This window comes from Takifugu flavidus, chromosome 22, assembly GCF_003711565.1.
Source record: "Takifugu flavidus isolate HTHZ2018 chromosome 22, ASM371156v2, whole genome shotgun sequence".
NCBI classification, from domain to species: Eukaryota; Metazoa; Chordata; class Actinopteri; order Tetraodontiformes; family Tetraodontidae; genus Takifugu; species Takifugu flavidus.
The window spans coordinates 222,382-239,827 of NC_079541.1; the positions used below are offsets into that span (position 1 = coordinate 222,382).

General features: G+C 55.2%; 3 protein-coding genes across 8 annotated transcripts; 2 read left to right on the top strand and 1 right to left on the bottom strand.

Annotated features, from left to right (window-relative positions):
* The first annotated feature begins 1,245 nt into the window (after positions 1 to 1,245).
* Positions 1,246 to 9,855, top strand: tnpo3 (transportin 3). Its single transcript, XM_057022446.1, is given in 24 exon segments — positions 1,246 to 1,526; positions 2,048 to 2,248; positions 2,322 to 2,395; positions 2,494 to 2,650; positions 3,311 to 3,454; positions 3,540 to 3,715; positions 3,791 to 3,929; positions 4,018 to 4,164; positions 4,238 to 4,345; positions 4,483 to 4,574; positions 4,655 to 4,794; positions 4,871 to 5,062; positions 5,161 to 5,252; positions 5,323 to 5,399; positions 7,014 to 7,074; positions 7,158 to 7,283; positions 7,285 to 7,299; positions 7,636 to 7,752; positions 7,837 to 7,931; positions 7,996 to 8,152; positions 8,720 to 8,887; positions 8,973 to 9,085; positions 9,172 to 9,268; positions 9,380 to 9,855. Coding segments are annotated over 23 exon segments (2,772 nt in total). The 5' UTR covers positions 1,246 to 1,406; the 3' UTR covers positions 9,233 to 9,268; positions 9,380 to 9,855.
* Positions 9,605 to 12,894, bottom strand: irf5 (interferon regulatory factor 5). 4 transcript variants are annotated; one of them, XR_008948256.1, is made up of 10 exons: positions 12,532 to 12,891; positions 11,757 to 11,943; positions 11,655 to 11,680; positions 11,554 to 11,581; positions 11,173 to 11,475; positions 10,641 to 11,030; positions 10,457 to 10,575; positions 10,149 to 10,380; positions 10,050 to 10,113; positions 9,605 to 9,995 (listed from the first exon to the last, which is right to left on the bottom strand). XR_008948256.1 is itself a non-coding variant. In XM_057022465.1 (9 exons), the coding sequence occupies exons 1-8, from the start codon at positions 12,703 to 12,705 to the stop codon at positions 10,192 to 10,194; spliced, it is 1,416 nt and encodes a 471-aa protein (XP_056878445.1). In that variant the 5' UTR covers positions 12,706 to 12,891; the 3' UTR covers positions 9,605 to 10,113; positions 10,149 to 10,191. The 4 variants fall into 4 exon arrangements, 3 of the variants coding, with proteins under 3 accessions (XP_056878445.1, XP_056878447.1, XP_056878444.1); XM_057022465.1 differs by having other exon boundaries at positions 9,605 to 10,113; XM_057022467.1 differs by having other exon boundaries at positions 9,605 to 10,380; positions 11,173 to 11,331; positions 12,532 to 12,894.
* A 640-nt stretch (positions 12,895 to 13,534) lies between these two features.
* On the top strand, positions 13,535 to 17,311 carry fbxo7 (F-box protein 7). Of its 3 annotated transcripts, none has more exons than XM_057022461.1 (11): positions 13,535 to 13,692; positions 14,679 to 14,801; positions 14,874 to 15,081; positions 15,152 to 15,409; positions 15,615 to 15,686; positions 15,855 to 15,999; positions 16,078 to 16,161; positions 16,225 to 16,320; positions 16,543 to 16,719; positions 16,788 to 16,828; positions 16,909 to 17,311. In XM_057022461.1, the coding sequence occupies exons 2-11, from the start codon at positions 14,680 to 14,682 to the stop codon at positions 17,221 to 17,223; spliced, it is 1,518 nt and encodes a 505-aa protein (XP_056878441.1). In that variant the 5' UTR covers positions 13,535 to 13,692; position 14,679; the 3' UTR covers positions 17,224 to 17,311. The 3 variants fall into 3 exon arrangements, with proteins under 3 accessions (XP_056878441.1, XP_056878443.1, XP_056878442.1); XM_057022462.1 differs by having other exon boundaries at positions 13,623 to 13,788; XM_057022463.1 differs by lacking the exon at positions 15,615 to 15,686 and having other exon boundaries at positions 15,152 to 15,355.
* Positions 17,312 to 17,446: the final 135 nt, after the last annotated feature.

Consider the following 17,446-nt stretch of genomic DNA (forward strand, 5'->3'; position numbering starts at 1 on the left):
TGTCAGCTGTATGACATCATCCTCGTCATCATCATTATTATCATCATCATCGTCTACAGAGCCGATCATATACTCTGTGAATGGATGGCATTTGCTGAAATGCATCATGGGAGATGTTAGTCCACTGGTGTTACACCAGGGGTGTCCAACCCAGTCCTACAGGGTGGTGGGAAACACTTCCAGGTACTACACGTCCCAGAATGCACCGCGGCAAAGACCATCCAATCACTGAGCTCCATGACCTGTTGAGTCAGGGTTTTTCATTGATCAGTGTATTATCACAATAATTGGACATGATTAAGATAAGATCTCTGATCTGTTCAATCTTATTACCCTTTTAGAAATTCTAGAGCTGCTTTATAATCATTAAATTCGTGAAGGTAACGATTGTTTCCACTGGCTCATTTTCTCTGGGTTTGATCTCAAAGTCAACATTTTCTCCTTGTCTTTATTTAATTTTCTCCTGTTTGTTAGTGTTTCTCTTGTCATCCATTCTACCACTGTTCTGATCACTGAGCAGCAATACTGATCAATGATCTTCATTATTATATTTGGGTAACCTTTCAAATGTCATCGTGATAAGAGCTATGGTTCATAACTGCTCAAACTGATCATCAATAACCAGATGAGCTCCTAAACACTTACAGAATAAAGTAATCATCAGTTGTCCTCTGGAAGCTGCAGTGCTCCCGAAGACACACAGCTCGGCTGATCTGGGTGTTTCTGTGGCGCTGGTATTAACGCTGATATTACCAATAGCAAAACTAGGGATTATTGACATTGACTGACCTCTGTATTATGTAGGTCATCACCACCGTTACTGTTAGCAGTAATCACGACAGTTATAAATATTGTTACCGTTTATAATATAATGCTCCGTGTATGTCCGTCTAACTTTTTATCTTGATTATTTTGATGGCTCCTGTGTTATACTGTTGAGGTGCACTCGGTTGCACAAAAGTCCTCTCAGCTCGCGAATTCACATGAAAAGTTGAATATTTTAAATTTTAGGCGAGTGTTGCTTCTACTCCTAGATTGGCAAAAAAATATTATTGAAAAGTAAACTGTATTTAAAACGTTTATTTACGGTTCAAAACACATTCGAGGTTTTTTTAAATTTATTAATTCTTTTCTCTCGCCATTACAAGAACGTTCAAACGAACAACTATGCAAATTAGATAATGACGTCATTTCGCGACTTTTTGCGCAGCCAATAGCGACCTCGCTTACTGAGGAGTCGCTGACGCTGCGCGGAACTAATGTTGGGTCACTCGTTTCCTTTCGGCGGGTATTGAAAGTTACACGAAGGGATCTCTGCGAGATGGCGGTTGCTGTGTAGGATTCTTTCAAGTCAGTTTTTGTCGTTATTTTTCTGTCTCATCGCAGTCCCGTTTCTGAGCTGAACCATGGAGGGGGGCAAACCGAGCCTGGCCCTGGTTTACCAGGCTATTCAGGCCTTGTATCACGACCCGGACCCGGCCGGGAAAGAACGAGCCTCGGTGTGGCTTGGGGAGCTCCAGAGATCGGTAAATATGGGAGAGGTCTGGTGTAGGCATGCGGATGGGTGGCTCTGAAGTTGGAACATATGTTCTCACCGGATCTAAACCCGAACCGGATCATTTTGATTTCTGTCTTGTTGTAGAACTACAGGCTGGGAGGTCTGCGCAGTCTCAGAAGGGCCGCAGGGTAGATACGAAGCTAAGCTAAAATAGCTAACTGAGTGGAGCAAAACAACATGTTAGCTTCCTATTGAGCTTCTTATGTCCAGAACCTGTGTTTAAAGTGCGCGGGGGAGTCTGGCGTGTTACTGACCTGCGTAAATCAAACAGTTCACCAGACAGATCACTTTAATGCTGAAGTTTCTCCCAGAACCCTGCAGGTTGTTTTACTTCTGCTATTAAGTTGTTGCTTCTATCAAAGATGCTCTTTAAAGTGTTGCATTTCTATGAGACCCACTGGACCACGGGCTTGGTTCTAAATGTGGGTTCCGAACTTTCGATGGCTGCTGTGTTGGGCTCAGCTGAGCTGTCATACACCTTGTGTTCAGATGTATGCCTGGGAGGTCTCGGACCAGCTGCTGCAGCTGAAACAGGATGTGGAGTCCTGTTATTTTGCTGCTCAGACAATGAAGATGAAAATCCAAACCTCCTTCTACGAGCTGCCGCCTGAAACCCACAACGCACTGCGAGATTCTCTGCTGACCCACATCCAGAACCTGAAAGACTTGTCGCCCATCATCGTCACACAGGTGGGCCCGGTTAGCTTCTGCCAGAACTCGCTCCTTCTGTGGCTCCCTAATCTGTGGCGTCTCCTCTCCTCAGCTGGCGCTGGCCATCGCAGATCTGGCGCTTCAGATGGCCTCCTGGAAAGGAAGTGTTCACACCCTCATAGAGAAGTAAGAACTGGGAATTCTTCTGCTCCTTCTGCTTACACTTGCAGTCCAGGTGTTACCTGAACGCTGACGGTGGCTGCTGTCTGTCTCCGCCCCCTCAGGTACAACAGTGACATCACCTCCATGCCGTTCCTCATAGAGATCCTCACAGTTCTACCAGAAGAAGTCCACAGTAGATCTCTACGGATTGGAGCCAATCGAAGGACAGAAATAATTGAGGATCTTGCGTATTACTCGAGCACCGTGGTCACATTACTGGTTAGAAACACTTCCTGTCTCTGATATGTGACCTCCACGTCGCAGCGACGTTGGTCCAGATGATTGAAATTTTAGTTTTCAGGTCCAGATGTGATGGATTGCTCATGTTTGTGGTCCTCCTAAAGGAGCTGGGGGAACATTTGTCAGACGTACGCGTGGCGTCTCCGCTCTGGCAGCTTCCTGTCTGTTGTCGATGAACCCCGCTGAGCAGCGGCCCTGTTTGGGGCATTTAGAAGGAGCGTAACTGCCCCTGCAGAACGCTGATGAGAGGGCAGCGGAAGCTTTGATCTTTGGTGTTGGACCGGTCCGTGAAGACATTCCGCTTGACTCAAATCAGCCCCGTTTGTCTTCTCTTTGATGGTTTCCATGTTTCTGATGATGGAAACAGACGGTTCCAGATCCGAATCAGGAAAACAGGCAGGAAGTTCTACGACTGCCGTGAGACCGACCTCAAACGTGCCTGAAACGATGGGTAACGTGCTGGGCGACCTAAAATGGCCGCCGTGCGGCCTGCATGGGCGCTGGGCCGACGCGGCGCTGCGTCTCAGGACGTCCCAGAAGCGAGGCGGCACCGGGGACCCGGATCGGGGACCCGGATCAGCTCCGCGGCCCTTCAGGAACCTCTTCTGATTGTCCCTGTTGTGTGTTTGTGTGTTGTAGACATCCTGTGTGGAGAAAACGGGCAGTGATGAGAAGATGTTCATCAAGGTGTTCCGCTGTCTGAGCAGCTGGTTCAACCTCGGGGTCCTGGACAGTAACTTCATGGCCAGTAACCAGCTGCTCATGGTCCTGTTCCAAGTCCTGGTGAGGGTTCCTCTTTGTGGGTCTGGAGTAGGTGTTGATGGCTGTTTAAGCCGCCTTTGACCCGCTTCCATGCTTCTCCTCACAGCAGAGGGATGAAACCTCCACCAACCTTCACGAGGCGGCGTCGGACTGCGTCTGCTCAGCTCTTTACGCAATAGAGAATGTGGACACCAACGTGGCTTTGGCCCTGCAGCTCTTTCAGGGGGTCCTGACTCTGGAAACAGCCTATCACATGGCCGTGGCCCGAGAAGATCTGGACAAGTGAGGACGCCCACGGGGGGGTTGTGGTTGGACACCTGCTCATGTCACCGCTCTTGTCTCTCTTTCTGCCGTCAGGGTCTTGAACTACTGCAGGATCTTCACAGAACTCTGTGAGACCTTTTTAGAGACCACCGTCAGAAGTCCAGGTCAGGGGATGGGTGACCTGAGGACTCTGGAGCTGCTGCTCATCTGTGCTGGACATCCCCAGTATGAGGTAGAGAACCTCCGGCAGACCCACAAAACCTGGTTGACCTGGAGGTTCTTCACCAAGCCCCTTTTCACACGGCTCTCCTCTGATCCAGGTGGTGGAGATCTCCTTTAACTTCTGGTACCGCCTCGGAGAACATCTGTACAAGACCAGTGATGCGGCTCTGAACGGCATCTTCAGGCCGTACATCCAGAGACTCCTGCACTGCTTAGCCCGGCACTGTCAGCTGGACCCGGACCACGTACGACCCGCTCCGGCCCTGTTCTGTCAGGTTCTCGCCTTCCCTGATAACGTCGGCTCTTCTCACCAAACAGGACGGAATCCCAGAGGACACGGACGACTTCGGAGAGTTCCGGATGAGAGTGTCGGACCTGGTGAAAGACGTGATCTTCCTGGTTGGCTCCATGGAGTGTTTCTCTCAGGTACCATCTGTCTGGTCCTCGTGATGGTTCCAGGAGCAGAGGCTGGTGCTGGCCCTGGTGCCGGCCCTGGTGCTGGCCCAGGTGCCAGGACCAGAGCTCAGGAGGTGACCCAGTTAACCCCTCACCTCTGTTGGCAGTTGTACTCCACGCTGAAGGAGGTGAACCCGTCCTGGGAGGTGACCGAGGCCGTTCTCTTCATCATGGCTGCCATCGCTAAGAGTGTCGACCCGTGAGTACCGCTCCCCCCAGGGAGGGCGGAGGGCTCCTGTGGTCCTGGTTCTGAGCCCCTGGGATGGCTTTGTTTTTCAGAGAGAACAACCCGACCCTGTCTGAGGTTCTGCAGCAGGTGGTTCTTCTTCCGGAGAACGTCCACATCGCGGTCCGCTTCACCAGCATCGAGCTGGTCGGGGAGATGAGCGAGGTCGTCGACAGGAACCCCAGGTTCCTCGGTACGGTTCCGAGTCCCCCCAGGGCAGCGGTCCGGGCCTGGACGGGCCTTCTGTCACGTTCTGTGTTTGTGTGCAGACCCGGTGCTGAACTACCTGATGAAAGGCCTCCGTGAGAAGCCCCTGGCGTCAGCAGCCGCTAAAGCCATCCACAACATCTGCTCCGTGTGCAGGGATCACATGACCCAGCACTTCCAGGGCCTCCTGGACATCGCTCGCGCCCTCGACTCCTTTGCACTGTCCACCGAGGCCGCCGTGGGTCTGCTCAAAGGTACCGGAGCACCTGAGCACCTGTGCACCTGTGCACCTGTGTCCGTCTGTCCTCAGAGCTCAGGGTGCATCTGGCCTGTCTGTGTCTCACCTGTGCAGGTACGGCGCTGGTCCTGGCTCGGCTCCCTCTGGAGAAGATTGCAGAATGTCTCAGCGACCTGTGTGCCGTTCAGGTTCTGGCTCTGAAGAAGGTCAGGCGCCATTTCGGGCTTCTTGAGGAACATCTGGGTCCTTTAACTGACGCGCTGGCGTTTTTTTCAGCTTCTGGCCGAAGAATCCGCAAATGGAAAATCGGCCGATCCGACAATTTGGCTGGACCGGCTGGCCGTGATCTTCAGGTGAGTCCCGCTGGGGGAGGCGGGCCGGTGAGGGCCACAGGTGAACAGCTGGTGCCCGAGGCATCATGGGAAGTCCCCCAGCAGTCCAGTCTGGCCTTGTGTGGGGGGGGGGGGGGTTGGTTCACCTGTTCGGTTCTCCTGTGTTCACCTGTGTTCTCCTGTGTTCACCTGTGTGTTCTCCTGTGTTCTCCTGTGTTCACCTGTGTTCTCCTGTGTTCTCCTGTGTTCACCTGTTCGGTTCACCTGTGTTCTCCTGTGTTCTCCTGTGTTCTCCTGTGTTCACCTGTGTTCAAAAGTGTTCACCTGTGTTCACCTGTGTTCTCCTGTGTCTCCTGTGTTCTCTGTGTTCACCTGTTCGGTTCACCTGTGTTCTCCTGTGTTCTCCTGTGTTCTCCTGTGTTCACTGTTCGGTTCACCTGTGTTCTCCTGTGTTCACCTGTGTTCTCCTGTGTTCTCCTGTGTTCTCCTGTGTTCACCTGTTCGGTCACCTGTGTTCTCCTGTGTTCTCCTGTGTTCTCCTGTTTCTCCTGTGTTCACCTGTTCGGTTCACCTGTGTCTATCTGTGTTCACCTGTGTTCTCCTGTTGTTTCCCTGTGTCACCTGTGTTCACCTGTGTTCACCTGTTTGAGTCCTGTTGGTTCACCTGTGTTTGTGTTCTCTGTGTTTCCTGTGTTCTCCTGTGTTTCTGTGTTCACCTGTGGTTTCCTGTGTTCTCCTGTGTTCTCTGTGTTCTCTGTGTTCCCCTGTGTTTCCTGTGTTCCTTGTTTTCCTGTGTTCTCCTTTGTTCACCTGTGTTCTCCTGTGTTCTCCTGTGTTCACCTGGTTCTCCTGTGTTCTCCTGTGTTCACCTGTTCGGTTCACCGTGTTCTCCTGTGTTCACCTGTGTTTCCTGTGTCTCCTGTGTTCTCCGTGGCACCTGTTCGGTTCACCTGTGTTCTCCTGTGTTCTCCTGTGTTCTCCGTGTTCTCCTGTGTTCACCTGTGTTCACCTGTGTTCTCCTTGTTCTCCTGTGTTCTCCTGTGTTCACCTGTTCGGTTCACCTGTGTTCTCCTGTGTTCTCCTGTGTTCTCTGTGTTCACCTGTTTGGTTCACCTGTGTTCTCCTGTGTTCACCTGTGTTCACCTGTTTGGTTCACCTGTTTGGTTCACCTGTGTTCACCTGTGTTCTCCTGTGTTCTCCTGTGTTCTCCTGTGTTCTCCTGTGTTAACCGTGTTCTCCTGTGTTTCTGTGTTCTCCTGTGGTCTCCTGTGTTCACCTGTGTTCTCTGTGTTCTCCTGTGTTCACCTGTGTTCTCCTGTGTTCTCCTGTGTTCACCTGTTCGGTTCACCTGTGTTCTCCTGTGTTCACCTGTGTTCCCTGTGTTCTCCTGTTTCCTGTGTTCACCTGTTCGGTTCACCTGTGTTCTCCTGTGTTCTCCTGTGTTCTCCTGTGTTCTCCTGTGTTCACCTGTTCGGTTCACCTGTGTTCTCCTGTGTTCACCTGTGTTCTCCTGTGTTCACCTGTGTTCTCCTGTGTTCTCCTGTGTTCACCTGTGTTCACCTGTGTTCACCTGTGTTCTCCTGTTTGGTTCACCTGTTCGGTTCACCTGTGTTCACCTGTGTTCTCCTGTTTCAGACACACAAACCCCATCGTGGAGAACGGACAGTCTCACCCCTGTCAGAAGGTCATCCAGGAGGTAAAGTTCCCAAACTCTCTTGATTGGAATGTTGTGACCTGTCTGTGGAACATCTCACCGCATTCCCTGTGCTTCACCTGTAGATCTGGCCGGTTCTCTCACAAACGCTCAACACTCATCAGGCTGATAACAGGATCGTGGAGAGATGCTGTCGCTGTCTCAGGTTTGCAGTTCGATGCGTCGGGAAAGGCTCCGCCTCCCTGCTGCAAGCCGCTCGTCACTCAGGTGAGACCGTTTGGACTGAGCTTCACCTGAGGTCGACAGAGAGGGTGAACCGTCTGTGTGTGTGTGTGTGGGTCTGTGTGTGTGTGTGGTGTGTGTGTGTGTGTCTGCGTGTGTGTGTGTGTGTGTCTGCGTGTGTGTGTGTGTGTCTGCGTGTGTCTGCGTGTGTGTGCGTGTGTGTGTCTGCGTGGTGTGTGTGTGCGTGTGTCTGCGTGTGTGTGTGTGTGTGTGTGTGTGTGTGGGTCTGTCTGTGTGTGTGGGTCTGCGTGTGTGGGTCTGTGTGTGTGTGTGTGCGTGGGTCTGCGTGTGTGTGTGTGTGTGTGTGTGTGTGTCTCTCAGATGGTGAGTGTGTACCAGGTGTATCCACACTCCTGCTTCCTGTACCTGGGCAGCATCCTGGTGGACGAGTATGGGATGGAGGAGGGCTGCAGGCAGGGGCTGCTGGACATGCTGAAGGTGGGTGGAGCTGCTGGTTCCGTGTCCTCGTGTCCTCGTGGCAGCGCCGCACCTGCAGCTCACCAGGACCTTTTCCTTCTCCAGGCTCTGTGCATGCCGACCTTCCAGCTGCTGGAGCAGCAGAACGGGCTGAGGAACCATCCCGACACCGTGGACGACCTGTTCCGGCTGGCCACCAGGTGAGTGCGCAGAGCCCCGCCCAGCAGAGGCCCCTCAGACGTGTGACACCTGTGTGTGCGTCAGGTTCGTGCAGAGGAGCCCCATCACGCTGCTCAGCAGCAGCATCATCGTTCACATCATCCAGTGCGCCATCGCCGCCACCTCACTAGACCACCGGGACGCCAACTGCAGCGTCATGAAGTTCGTCCGAGACCTGATCCACTCTGGAGTCGCCAACGACGTGAGTTGGTCGGGTCACACCCGACCCACCAGGGGCGGGGCTAACGCGACTGACGCGGCTAACGCGACTGACGCGGCTAACGCGACTGACGAGGCTAACGCGACTGACGAGGCTAACGCGACTGACGAGGCTAACGCGGCTAATGTGACTGACATGGCTAACGCGGCTAATGTGACTGACATGGCTAACGCGGCTAACGTGACTGACATGGCTAACGCGGCTAACGTGGGTTGGATCCAAACCGCCCCTGACCTGGTAGACGATGGTCTCCTTGTGTGGCGTTAGCGACGGCGGCGTGAAGGGTGTAGAGCAGCGGCAGGTGCTGATTTACGCCCGTGCGTCTGGTTTTAGGAGCCTTCAGGTCGTGCGGTCGCCTATTTATGCGCCGCGCCTCAGATCAGTTACAGCTGACCAGACGGCTTCTGAGAAGCTAAAATAGCAGCAAGCAGTCGAGGAATCTCCTCGCCGCCAACCCCCCCCCGGACTGGCGTTACTGCCACCGTTGGGGCGTGGCTGCAACAACTTCCTGTTTCCTGTTGCTGTAACTGTGCCGTGGTGTCCCTGCAGCACGAGGAGGACTTCGAGGTGAGGAAGCAGCTGATTGGTCAGGCCATGGAGCAGCACGGGCAGCAGCTCGTCACCCAGCTGATGCACTCCTGCTGCTTCTGCCTGCCGCCCTACACGCTGCCCGACGTGGCCGAGGTGCTGTGGGAGGTCATGGTGTTTGACCGCTCTGTGAGTATGACCGCTCGCCTGCGCCGCTCACCTGCGCCGCTCACCTGCGCCGCTCACCTGCGCCGCTCACCTGTGCCCGTTTCAGACGTTCTGCCGCTGGTTGGAACACGCCCTGAAGGGGTTACCCAAAGAGACGTCGGGAGGCGCCATGACTGTGACTCACAAACAGCTGACCGACTTCCACAAACAGGTCACCAGGTGAGACGGCCGGCTCCGAGCGACCCGCACGCGTGGCGGGGCGGCCCAGGTAACCATAGTAACGGCTGTGTCTGCTTGCTGCCCAGTGCTGAGGAGTGTAAACAGGTGTGTTGGGCCATCAGAGAGTTCACCAGACTGTTCCGATAGCTGCGACCCGCTCGATGACGGATCACTCGGCACCAGGTAACCCGCACCTTTGTGGTCTCCGTGGTGACGAGTCGGTCCTCCTGACCTTGCTCAGGTCTGCCCGTCCCTGTTGCCGTGGTGACGCTCCTTTTGTTCGATGACCGACAGGTAAAATGCTGTAAAAGTGCAGAGGAGGACGAGGAGGATGAAGATGATGGATGGGGGACGTGGAGCAGCCCTCCGGGACACTGACGCGTCCTCGCCCCTCATCTGCCCCGGCGCCACCTGAGCATCACCTGTTGGTCCAGCAGGTGGCGCTCTGGACGGGTTCACCAAGTGAACCGATGAAGACGAGTGACCTTCATCGGTAAAGAATTGATGGATGTGCCTGGCCAGCATTTTTAAGAAGATTTATTTTTGGGACTTTGGTCGTGTTTTTTTTTGTCTGTGCCATATAAAGATTTCCCATGATGCTCCTGGCCTCAGGCTACAGCTGGAGGATTTGGCATTTTAAATCTGGTCGAATTTTATTTGTTTTTCCACCAAGTGAGACAGAGAGAACTCTGGGTAATGAGGACAGAGACTGACACATGACATCATCGCTGATGTAGCCTTGTTGTAAACAATAAAACAACAGAAATGGAGTCTGCTTCTGTTTGTAAACAACACACAGCATGAGCCAATCAGAGCGGCCCGTTGAGCCCGCGTGGGCGTCGCCCGCGTCCCGCTGGCGTGATGAGCCGAGCACCTGCGGAACGTCTGGAACCTGGACCTGAGGTGGGACCTGGACCTCCGGTGGGACCTGGACCTGTGGTGGAACCAGGACCTGTGGTGGAACCTGGACCTGCGGTGGGACCTGGACCTGTGGTGGAACCAGGACCTGTGGTGGGACCTGGACCTGTGGTGGAACCTGGACTGTGGGGGGGGGGGGGGGGGGGGGGGGGGTAAGGAGAGACGAGGGGCAGGAGGAGCCGCCGGCTTCAGGGGATGTTCAGGGTCCAGGGTCCCGTGATGTTCTGGCTCTGCATGAGCCGCTGCAGCTCCTTGAACTGCTCCACCGTCTGGTCCTTGATGTCGGGGTTTGAGATCCGCAGGTGGACGCTGTCTGTGGACCAGTTGAGTTCTCCTGAGAACATCTCGGTCAGGATCCGAGCCACCACCGGAACCACCTGAGGAGAAAGAGGAGGGGGGGTTGCTTACAGGGTTCTCCACACGAGTCCTCGTCCTGGTCTTCGGTTCTCAGACCTGGACCACGATGAGCTTCTTCTCTTTGGGCCTCCTGTCGGGCCAGTCCTCCCCGAAGCAGAAGTAGATCTCGAAGGGCGGCGGGTTTGGAGCGTCGCCCTTCTGGAACCTGATGAGTCCTGTGGACAGACCTTCACGTCAGCTCGGCTTCTTGGGACTCGTGTTGCTCTCGTGTGAGCGTCACCTTCTAGAAAGTGGTTGAGGCTGAAGACTTTGACCCGCTCCTCGCGCTCCATGGGATTGGGTGGGCCCTGTTCTGGAACGCCGGGTCCAGACCAGAACACCTTAGACTGGCAGAGGCGCATGGCGTAGATGTCCTGCTCCCAGATCTCCAGGATCAGACCGCGCTCCAGCGCCCCCAGCACGGTCTCTGTGTACTGCCGCTGCTTGTGGTTCTGAATGTCAGATGTTCCAGGAAACTGCACCTGCTGCAGGGTGACGGGTCCAAACAGGTCCACCTGCTCCGGGGTGGGTTCCATGTGTCCGTAGTAGAGTCTGCAACCCTGAGGGTTACTGACATTCTGAGAGCCCATCATCCTGCCCCGGTACTGGAACTTCAGGTCTAGATCTGTAACTACAGCAGCATAAAGTGTCTCTTATGAGGACGGAGAACCAGAACCGGGTTAATTAAGAAATACCAGGAGTACAGTGAGATCCTGTCTAACAGCGGAGGCCCGGTTGCTGTTCCAGCAGCCAGAACCTTGAACCCGACTCACGTGGGATGCTGCTCAGCAGGTCATATTTGCAGGTTTGCTGGTTCTGAGGGTGAACCAGGTTCTGGATGTCCCCCATGGTGCCCAATTCTAATGGGTCAGGAAGGGCAGAGGAGGCAGGAGCCGGCAGAACACTGAAGTCCTGGAGGCCGTTGGGGGGTTCTATGGAAGGAACAAAGCTGCTGTCGGTCTCCATCTGGGACGGGAGGTCAGAGGTCACTCTGAGGGATCCAAAGGAGCCATCGGTGCCCAGGCTGATGCGACTGACATCGGGCACAGCTGGGTAGGCGCTGTTAGAGGCGGAGCCTAGAGAACAACCAGCAGGAATGAAGCCTGGCCCCGCCCCCCGAGGCAGCGCTGACAGAACCGCCAGTTTGGACTTACCGATCGTGAGGTGCATCAGATTTGGCATCTGGCAGCAAGAAGGAAGCGAATCGGGTCAGTTGGGGAAAGTCAAAGGTTCCTTTTTAGTTTGAGTTTCTCACCTCTTCGTCTTCCTCCTCACCAACATCTGCAACAGGAGCAAACGCTGCGTGAAGGGTTTGGGTCGGGGACCCGGTCCCGCCCCCCCACACCCCCCCACTCACCCGCGTTCCCGGGCTGCTCGCAGACCTCGTAGATCTTGTACGGGTGGACCGGCGTCTCTTTGGTTCCGTCGTATTTCAGCTGAAACTCTCGGCTCTTGTTCAGAGCACAGCGGAGGTTCGCCTTCCACTTGGCCGGGTCGGGTTCATCCACACCTTCCTGGTACTTGCCCGTCTCCAGAGCCCACGCCTGGAAAAGAGCAGCAAGCGGTTCTGTCTGCCCTCGCAGCGCACGGCACGCGCACGGCACGTGCACGCGCACGAGCACGCGCACGGCACGAGGATCCACGTGACCAAGTGCAAACTGAAGGACGGTGAAGGAAATGGCTTTAATGTTTGACGGGTCTTTTAATGTCCGGGTCCAGGTCAGGTACCTGGTCCCCAGGTATGGACGGAGGACAGGTGCTCTTGTATGTGGGGGAGGGGCTCTGTGTTCAGGAGGTCATGTGATGGCTCTTCCTCTCAAACTGAACTGATCTCGGACCGTATCTATCGGTGAAGGTGGTGAAAGATGAGTTTAAACCCAGTGAACAAATGGACACATTGAGGACAGAAAGAAAAAGGAGGAAGTGACATCAGAGCCAGAAGCTGGAGGAAGTCACACTTCCTCCTTCTTTCACTGATTTTCAAACTGCAAATTATCGCTGCTGTGAATCAGAAAAAGAACCCAAAGCACCGGACGACCCACTGCACCTGGTCAGCAGGTGGACGGGTCAACGATGAGGCGTGAGGACAGGACGTGAGGTCAGAGGTGGGCCGGCGTCCGCCAGACACTGACCTTGAAGATGGTGACCTCCTCCTCTGATGCTGGCGTGTGCCGCGTCGCGTGTTTCCAGGGGATCTGGAAGAGTCGGTGGTCCTGACTGACCCACTGCAGCCCAGGATACCGGCCACTGTTCACCTGAGCCAGTAACCAGGGTTTCAGGCGGATCCTCCGTGGCTGGAAGCTCATGGTGCGCACGTGTGGACCACGGCGTGGACCACGGCGTGGATCACCGAGGGGCGGCCTGGGAAACGTGCGCTCTTAAACGCAGCGGGTTCCACGTTGAGTCGCTGAAGCGACACAAACCATCAAAGCGCCAAAGTGAGAAACATTTAGTTTAGAGGAACTGGCATCATGTGAGCGCCCAGGAACGACTTCCTGTTAGGCTGAATGAGCTGCAGTCTTCAGATTTCCAAAATAAAAGCACAGCGGTTGTCCACAACCTGAAAGAGTGAGCCAGGGAGGAGCTGCTCCCCTGGAGGGTCGACCTGGCCTGAAGGGCCACGTCTGTGGCGCCAACCTCCGTGTCGATTCAGACTCTCCAGACAGCACTCATGCACCTGAGGACACCTGGGGACACGTGAGGAGACCTGAGGAGACCTGGGGACACGTGAGGAGACCTGAGGAGACCTGGGGACACCTGAGGACACGTGAGGAGACCTGGGGAGACCTGGGGACACCAGAGGAGACCTGAGGAGACCTGGGGACACCTGAGGAGACCTGAGGAGACCTGGGGACACGTGAGGAGACCTGAGGAGACCTGGGGACACCTGAGGAGACCTGAGGAGTAAGGACTTACTTAGAACACTGTTTAGACTGAAGCACAGAGATCAAGACCATCATCCAGCTGATCCACGAACTGGGCCGGCCGGGCCACCAGGGACCTCACAGCAGCACCATCACCCCCAACACGGGGCCCAGGGACGTGTGCTGCTCTGAGCACTGATGGTGCTGCTGTGGAGACTGAGCAGCACCAAGTTCCTTCAGTCAACACTGGCAGCGAGCATCGAGAGGATCAGCCGCATACAGTTCGGAAGCTTTTATTTTGGAAGGTTCCATTCGCTAACCGGAAGCACGTGCCGGTGGCCAGAATGACGCATCTTGTTTAGCTGCTGTTTGTATTCAGTGATAGAAAAGTCGGAGAATAATTTGGACATATTTCATTTTAACGTTCATGTAAGTGTCTTGGTGGCCGCGGCCCGACGTTTGTGACGGAACAAAAGCGACACGAGTGAATTCTCTGAGGAGACGACGCAGCTTTAGCGCTCAAACGTGCGTTGCGCAGCTTTGAATGTGAACGTTAGTTAGCATTAGCCGAAGCGAGCTAACAGCAGAAACGAAAATGAAAACAGACTCGTGATGTTTTGCTTTATTCTTCGCTTTGTTTAGTTTATGGGATGTCACTTTTGAATAAGAACAAGAACATTAGCTTATCAACGCAACATTCACACGATCGTTTGCGTCAATAACAAAACAGCCGGGTGATGACGTCACTGAGACGAAGTCGGTACGGTTATCAAGCAGGTCACGTGACAGCGGCCTTTATCAATCAATCAAGGACGAAGAACAAACTCGAAAGGTTCCGATCGGAGTTTAATGAGGTTTTCAGGAAACATTGATGTCAAACATTGATGACTCCAGAAGGGACTTTTTCCTTTGATCTACCAAGAATCGAAGCCAGGGGACATTGATCATTAATCAGCCTGTGAGCTTTACTCCCGCCTCAGGTTTGAAGTCTGGTTCTGGGGGGGTAGGGTTCTGGGGGGTAGGGTTCTGGGGGGGTAGAGTTCTGGGGGGTAGGGTTCTGGGGGGTAGGGTTCTGAAGGGGTTAGGGTTCTGGGGGGTAGGGTTCTGGGGGGGTAGGTTCTGGGGGGTAGGGTTCTGGGGGGTAGGGTTCTGAAGGGGTTAGGGTTCTGGGGGGGTAGAGTTCTGGGGGGGTAGAGTTCTGGGGGGGAAGGGTTCTGGGGGTTAGGGTTCTGGGGGGTAGGGTTCTGGGGGTTAGGGTTCTGGGGGGGGGGTTAGGGTTCTGGGGGTTAGGGTTCTGGGGGTTAGGGTTCTGGGGGCACGAGCAGCTGGAGGAGGCCTGAGCTGTTGGGCCAGAGACGCTAGCGTAAAGCGAGCTGGTCCAGGTTTAACACGGGTCTGGTGTTCTCCTGTTCCAGCATGAAGCTCAGGGTCCAGGTCCAGGGACAGAACACCAGACTGGAGCTCCAGGGAGAAGAACCCAGTCTGACAGAACTCACTCTTCTCATCAGAGAGACGGTTCTGCCTTCTGTTGGACTCAGGTCAGAACCAGGCCGTGGTGTCTCCGGCACCTCGTGGGCGCGAGCGTGATGTGTTTCCTGTGTGGGTCTCAGTGCAGAAACGGAGATCAGTTTGTCCCTGAACGGATCAGAACCCCTGGAAGACACCGGCCAGACTCTGGCCTCCTGTGGGATCGTCTCTGGAGACCTGATCCGGGTCGCCCTGATCCGGGCCGCCCTGATGGCTGCAGACGCTCCCGACAGGGCGGATGATGGGGGAGGCCGCTCAGAGGAGCAGGCTGTTGCCATGGCAACAAACCAGGTGAGCCAGGAAGCAAAACTCCCAGATGTTTGATTCCGGAATGTTCTGATCCACTGGATGGATCTGCCAGGCGAGCGGCGCCTCCGCGGACTCGGACCAGGCGCCGGGCCCGGCGGCGTCCTGCTGGGAGCCGATGCTGTGCAGCGAGACGGACGAAGGTCAGGCGCCCTGGTCCCTGGAGCTGCTCTACCACGCGGCTCAGGTGAGCGGCCCCGGCGACGCCCTCGTGGTCGCCGCCAACCTGCTGATGATCGAGACGGGCTTCAGCCCCCAGGTGAGCAGGGGGGGCGCCGAGTGGGCGGAGACAGATGGCAGAGGAGGGGGTGACCTGTGTGTGTGTGTGTGTTGTGTGTGTGTGTCTGTGTTGTGTGTGTGTGTGTGTCTGTGTCTGTGTGTGTCTGTGTGTGTGTGTCTGTGTGTGTGTGTCTGTGTGTGTGTGTGTCTCTGTGTGTGTGTGTGTGTGTGTGTGTGTGTGTGTGTGTGTCTGTGTGGTGTGTGTGTGTGTGTGTGTGTGTCTGTGTGTGTGCGTGTCTGTGTGTGTGTGTCTGTGTGTGTCTCTGTGTGTGTGTGTGTCTGTGTGTGTGTGTGTGTGTGTGTGTGTGTCTGTGTCTGTCTGTGTGTGTCTCTGTCTGTGTCTCTGTGTGTGTGTGTGTCTGTCTGTGTGTCTGTCTGTGTGTGTCTCTGTCTGTGTGTGTGTGTGGTGTGTGTGTCTGTGTGTGTGTCTCTGGTGTGTGTGTGTGTGTGTGTGTGTGTGTGTGTGTGTGTGTGTGCAGGACAGTCAGCTGAAACCTGCTGAGATGCCTGCAGGTTGGCGGTGTGGAGGCGGAGTCTATAAGCTGCAGTACTCCCACCGCCTGTGTGGCGACAGCGTGGTCGTGATGGTGGCGGTCAGTATGGGCTCCGCCCTCATCATCAACGGTCAGATCAATACTCCGTCGCCACGTTCATTTGGTTCCGCCGCCGTCCGGTGAAAACGTTGTGCTGTTGGCGCCGCAGGGCTGCTGGAGGTGAACCAATCAGCTGACTCGGTGTGTAAACTGTGTGTGGATCCCAGCAGCTACGTGACGGAGGCGTGGCCAGGTACAGGAGGAGGCGTGGCCTGACACAGGTGTGGTGCGTCACTAACGTCTGCTCTTCCTCCAGGTGACAGCGCAGCCGCAGCCTTCAAAGAGCTGAACAAGCTGTCTCGAGTCTTCAAAGACCAGGTGGCGTACCCGCTGATCACCGCCGCTCGCCACGGTAACGCCAGCGCCACCACTGTGTGACTCTAGAGGTGTTAATGTAGCTCTGTCCAATCAGACGTAAGCAGGAAGTGACCTCGTGGGCGAGCGTGACTTCATGATTTGATCTTTGGAATTAAAAGCGCCATGGCTGCTGGTCACATGACCTGGTCGTGTAGCACTCCCGTTAGCATGAAGCTAACGAGAAGGTTGTGACTCGTTTCTCTGTGGCGTCCTTCAGCGATGGCGCTCCCCGTGGCGTTCGGCCTGACCGCTCTTCCTCCGGAGCTGCTCCTGCGAGTCTTCCGGCTGCTCGACGCGCGCTCTGTGGTGATGCTGTCCGCCGTCTGCCGACACTTCGGCGCCATCACCCGCGACACGGCGCTGTGGAGACACCTGTACTGCAGAGACTTCAGAGGTGAGACCGCCGACAGGTGACCCCACAGGCCACGCCCCCCGGCCACTAACCATGTTGTGTGTGTCCAGATTCACATGCTGGCAGGTCCAGGGACACAGACTGGAAAGAGGTGATTGTTTATTTTCCGCCGTGTCTTCGTTGGTGGTTGTGGGCGGGGCCTCGGCGCTAACGCCGTCTCTCTGCCTTCAGCTCTACAGGCGGTCGTATAAAAGCCGGAGCGCTGTGCGGCGCTCGCACGAGTGCTTCCTCCCGCCCCTGTACCCCAACCCCCGAGGCGTCTTCACCCCTCCGACGTTCTTCCCGCCCGTCCCCGGGATCATCGGGGGCGAGTACGACCAGAGACCAAACTTCCCCTTTGGACCCCTCCCCCAGGGCATCCTGCCCCGCCCTCGCTATGACCCCATGAGCCCGTTTCCTGATCTGGACAGACAACCTCCCACCATATCGGGCAGATCCTGGCAGCCCGGCGGGGGCGGAGCCAACATCCGGAGAGGGTTCATCTGAGCAGGCCGCCGGAGTGAGACAGGAAGTCAGTCATTCCTTACTGCCGCTACTTCCTGTCAGAGAAAATAAAGAGACAGCTGCAGCGAAATTGCACTTCTAAAGTTTCATAATTACATTGTTTTACATGGAAAATGGGGCCATTCAGGAGAAAATGTGTTGAGTTTGGCAACATTAAAGGAAAAATGTTGACGGTGACGGGAGAGATGGAGCCTGTGTAGCCTCA

Excerpts from the sequence above, each read along its gene's own strand:
- irf5 (XM_057022465.1), bottom strand. The coding sequence starts at position 12,705 with ATGAGCTTCCAGCCACGGAGGATCCGCCTGAAACCCTGGTTACTGGCT. Across the intron at positions 11,582-11,654 it reads GTGAGGAGGAAGACGAAGAG|ATGCCAAATCTGATGCACCT; the intron begins GTGAGAAACTCA and ends TCTTGCTGCCAG. Across the intron at positions 11,476-11,553 it reads TCTGATGCACCTCACGATCG|GCTCCGCCTCTAACAGCGCC; the intron begins GTAAGTCCAAAC and ends GTTGTTCTCTAG.
- fbxo7 (XM_057022461.1), top strand. The coding sequence starts at position 14,680 with ATGAAGCTCAGGGTCCAGGTCCAGGGACAGAACACCAGACTGGAGCTC. Across the intron at positions 16,000-16,077 it reads CTCCGCCCTCATCATCAACG|GGCTGCTGGAGGTGAACCAA; the intron begins GTCAGATCAATA and ends TTGGCGCCGCAG. Across the intron at positions 16,720-16,787 it reads GTACTGCAGAGACTTCAGAG|ATTCACATGCTGGCAGGTCC; the intron begins GTGAGACCGCCG and ends GTGTGTGTCCAG.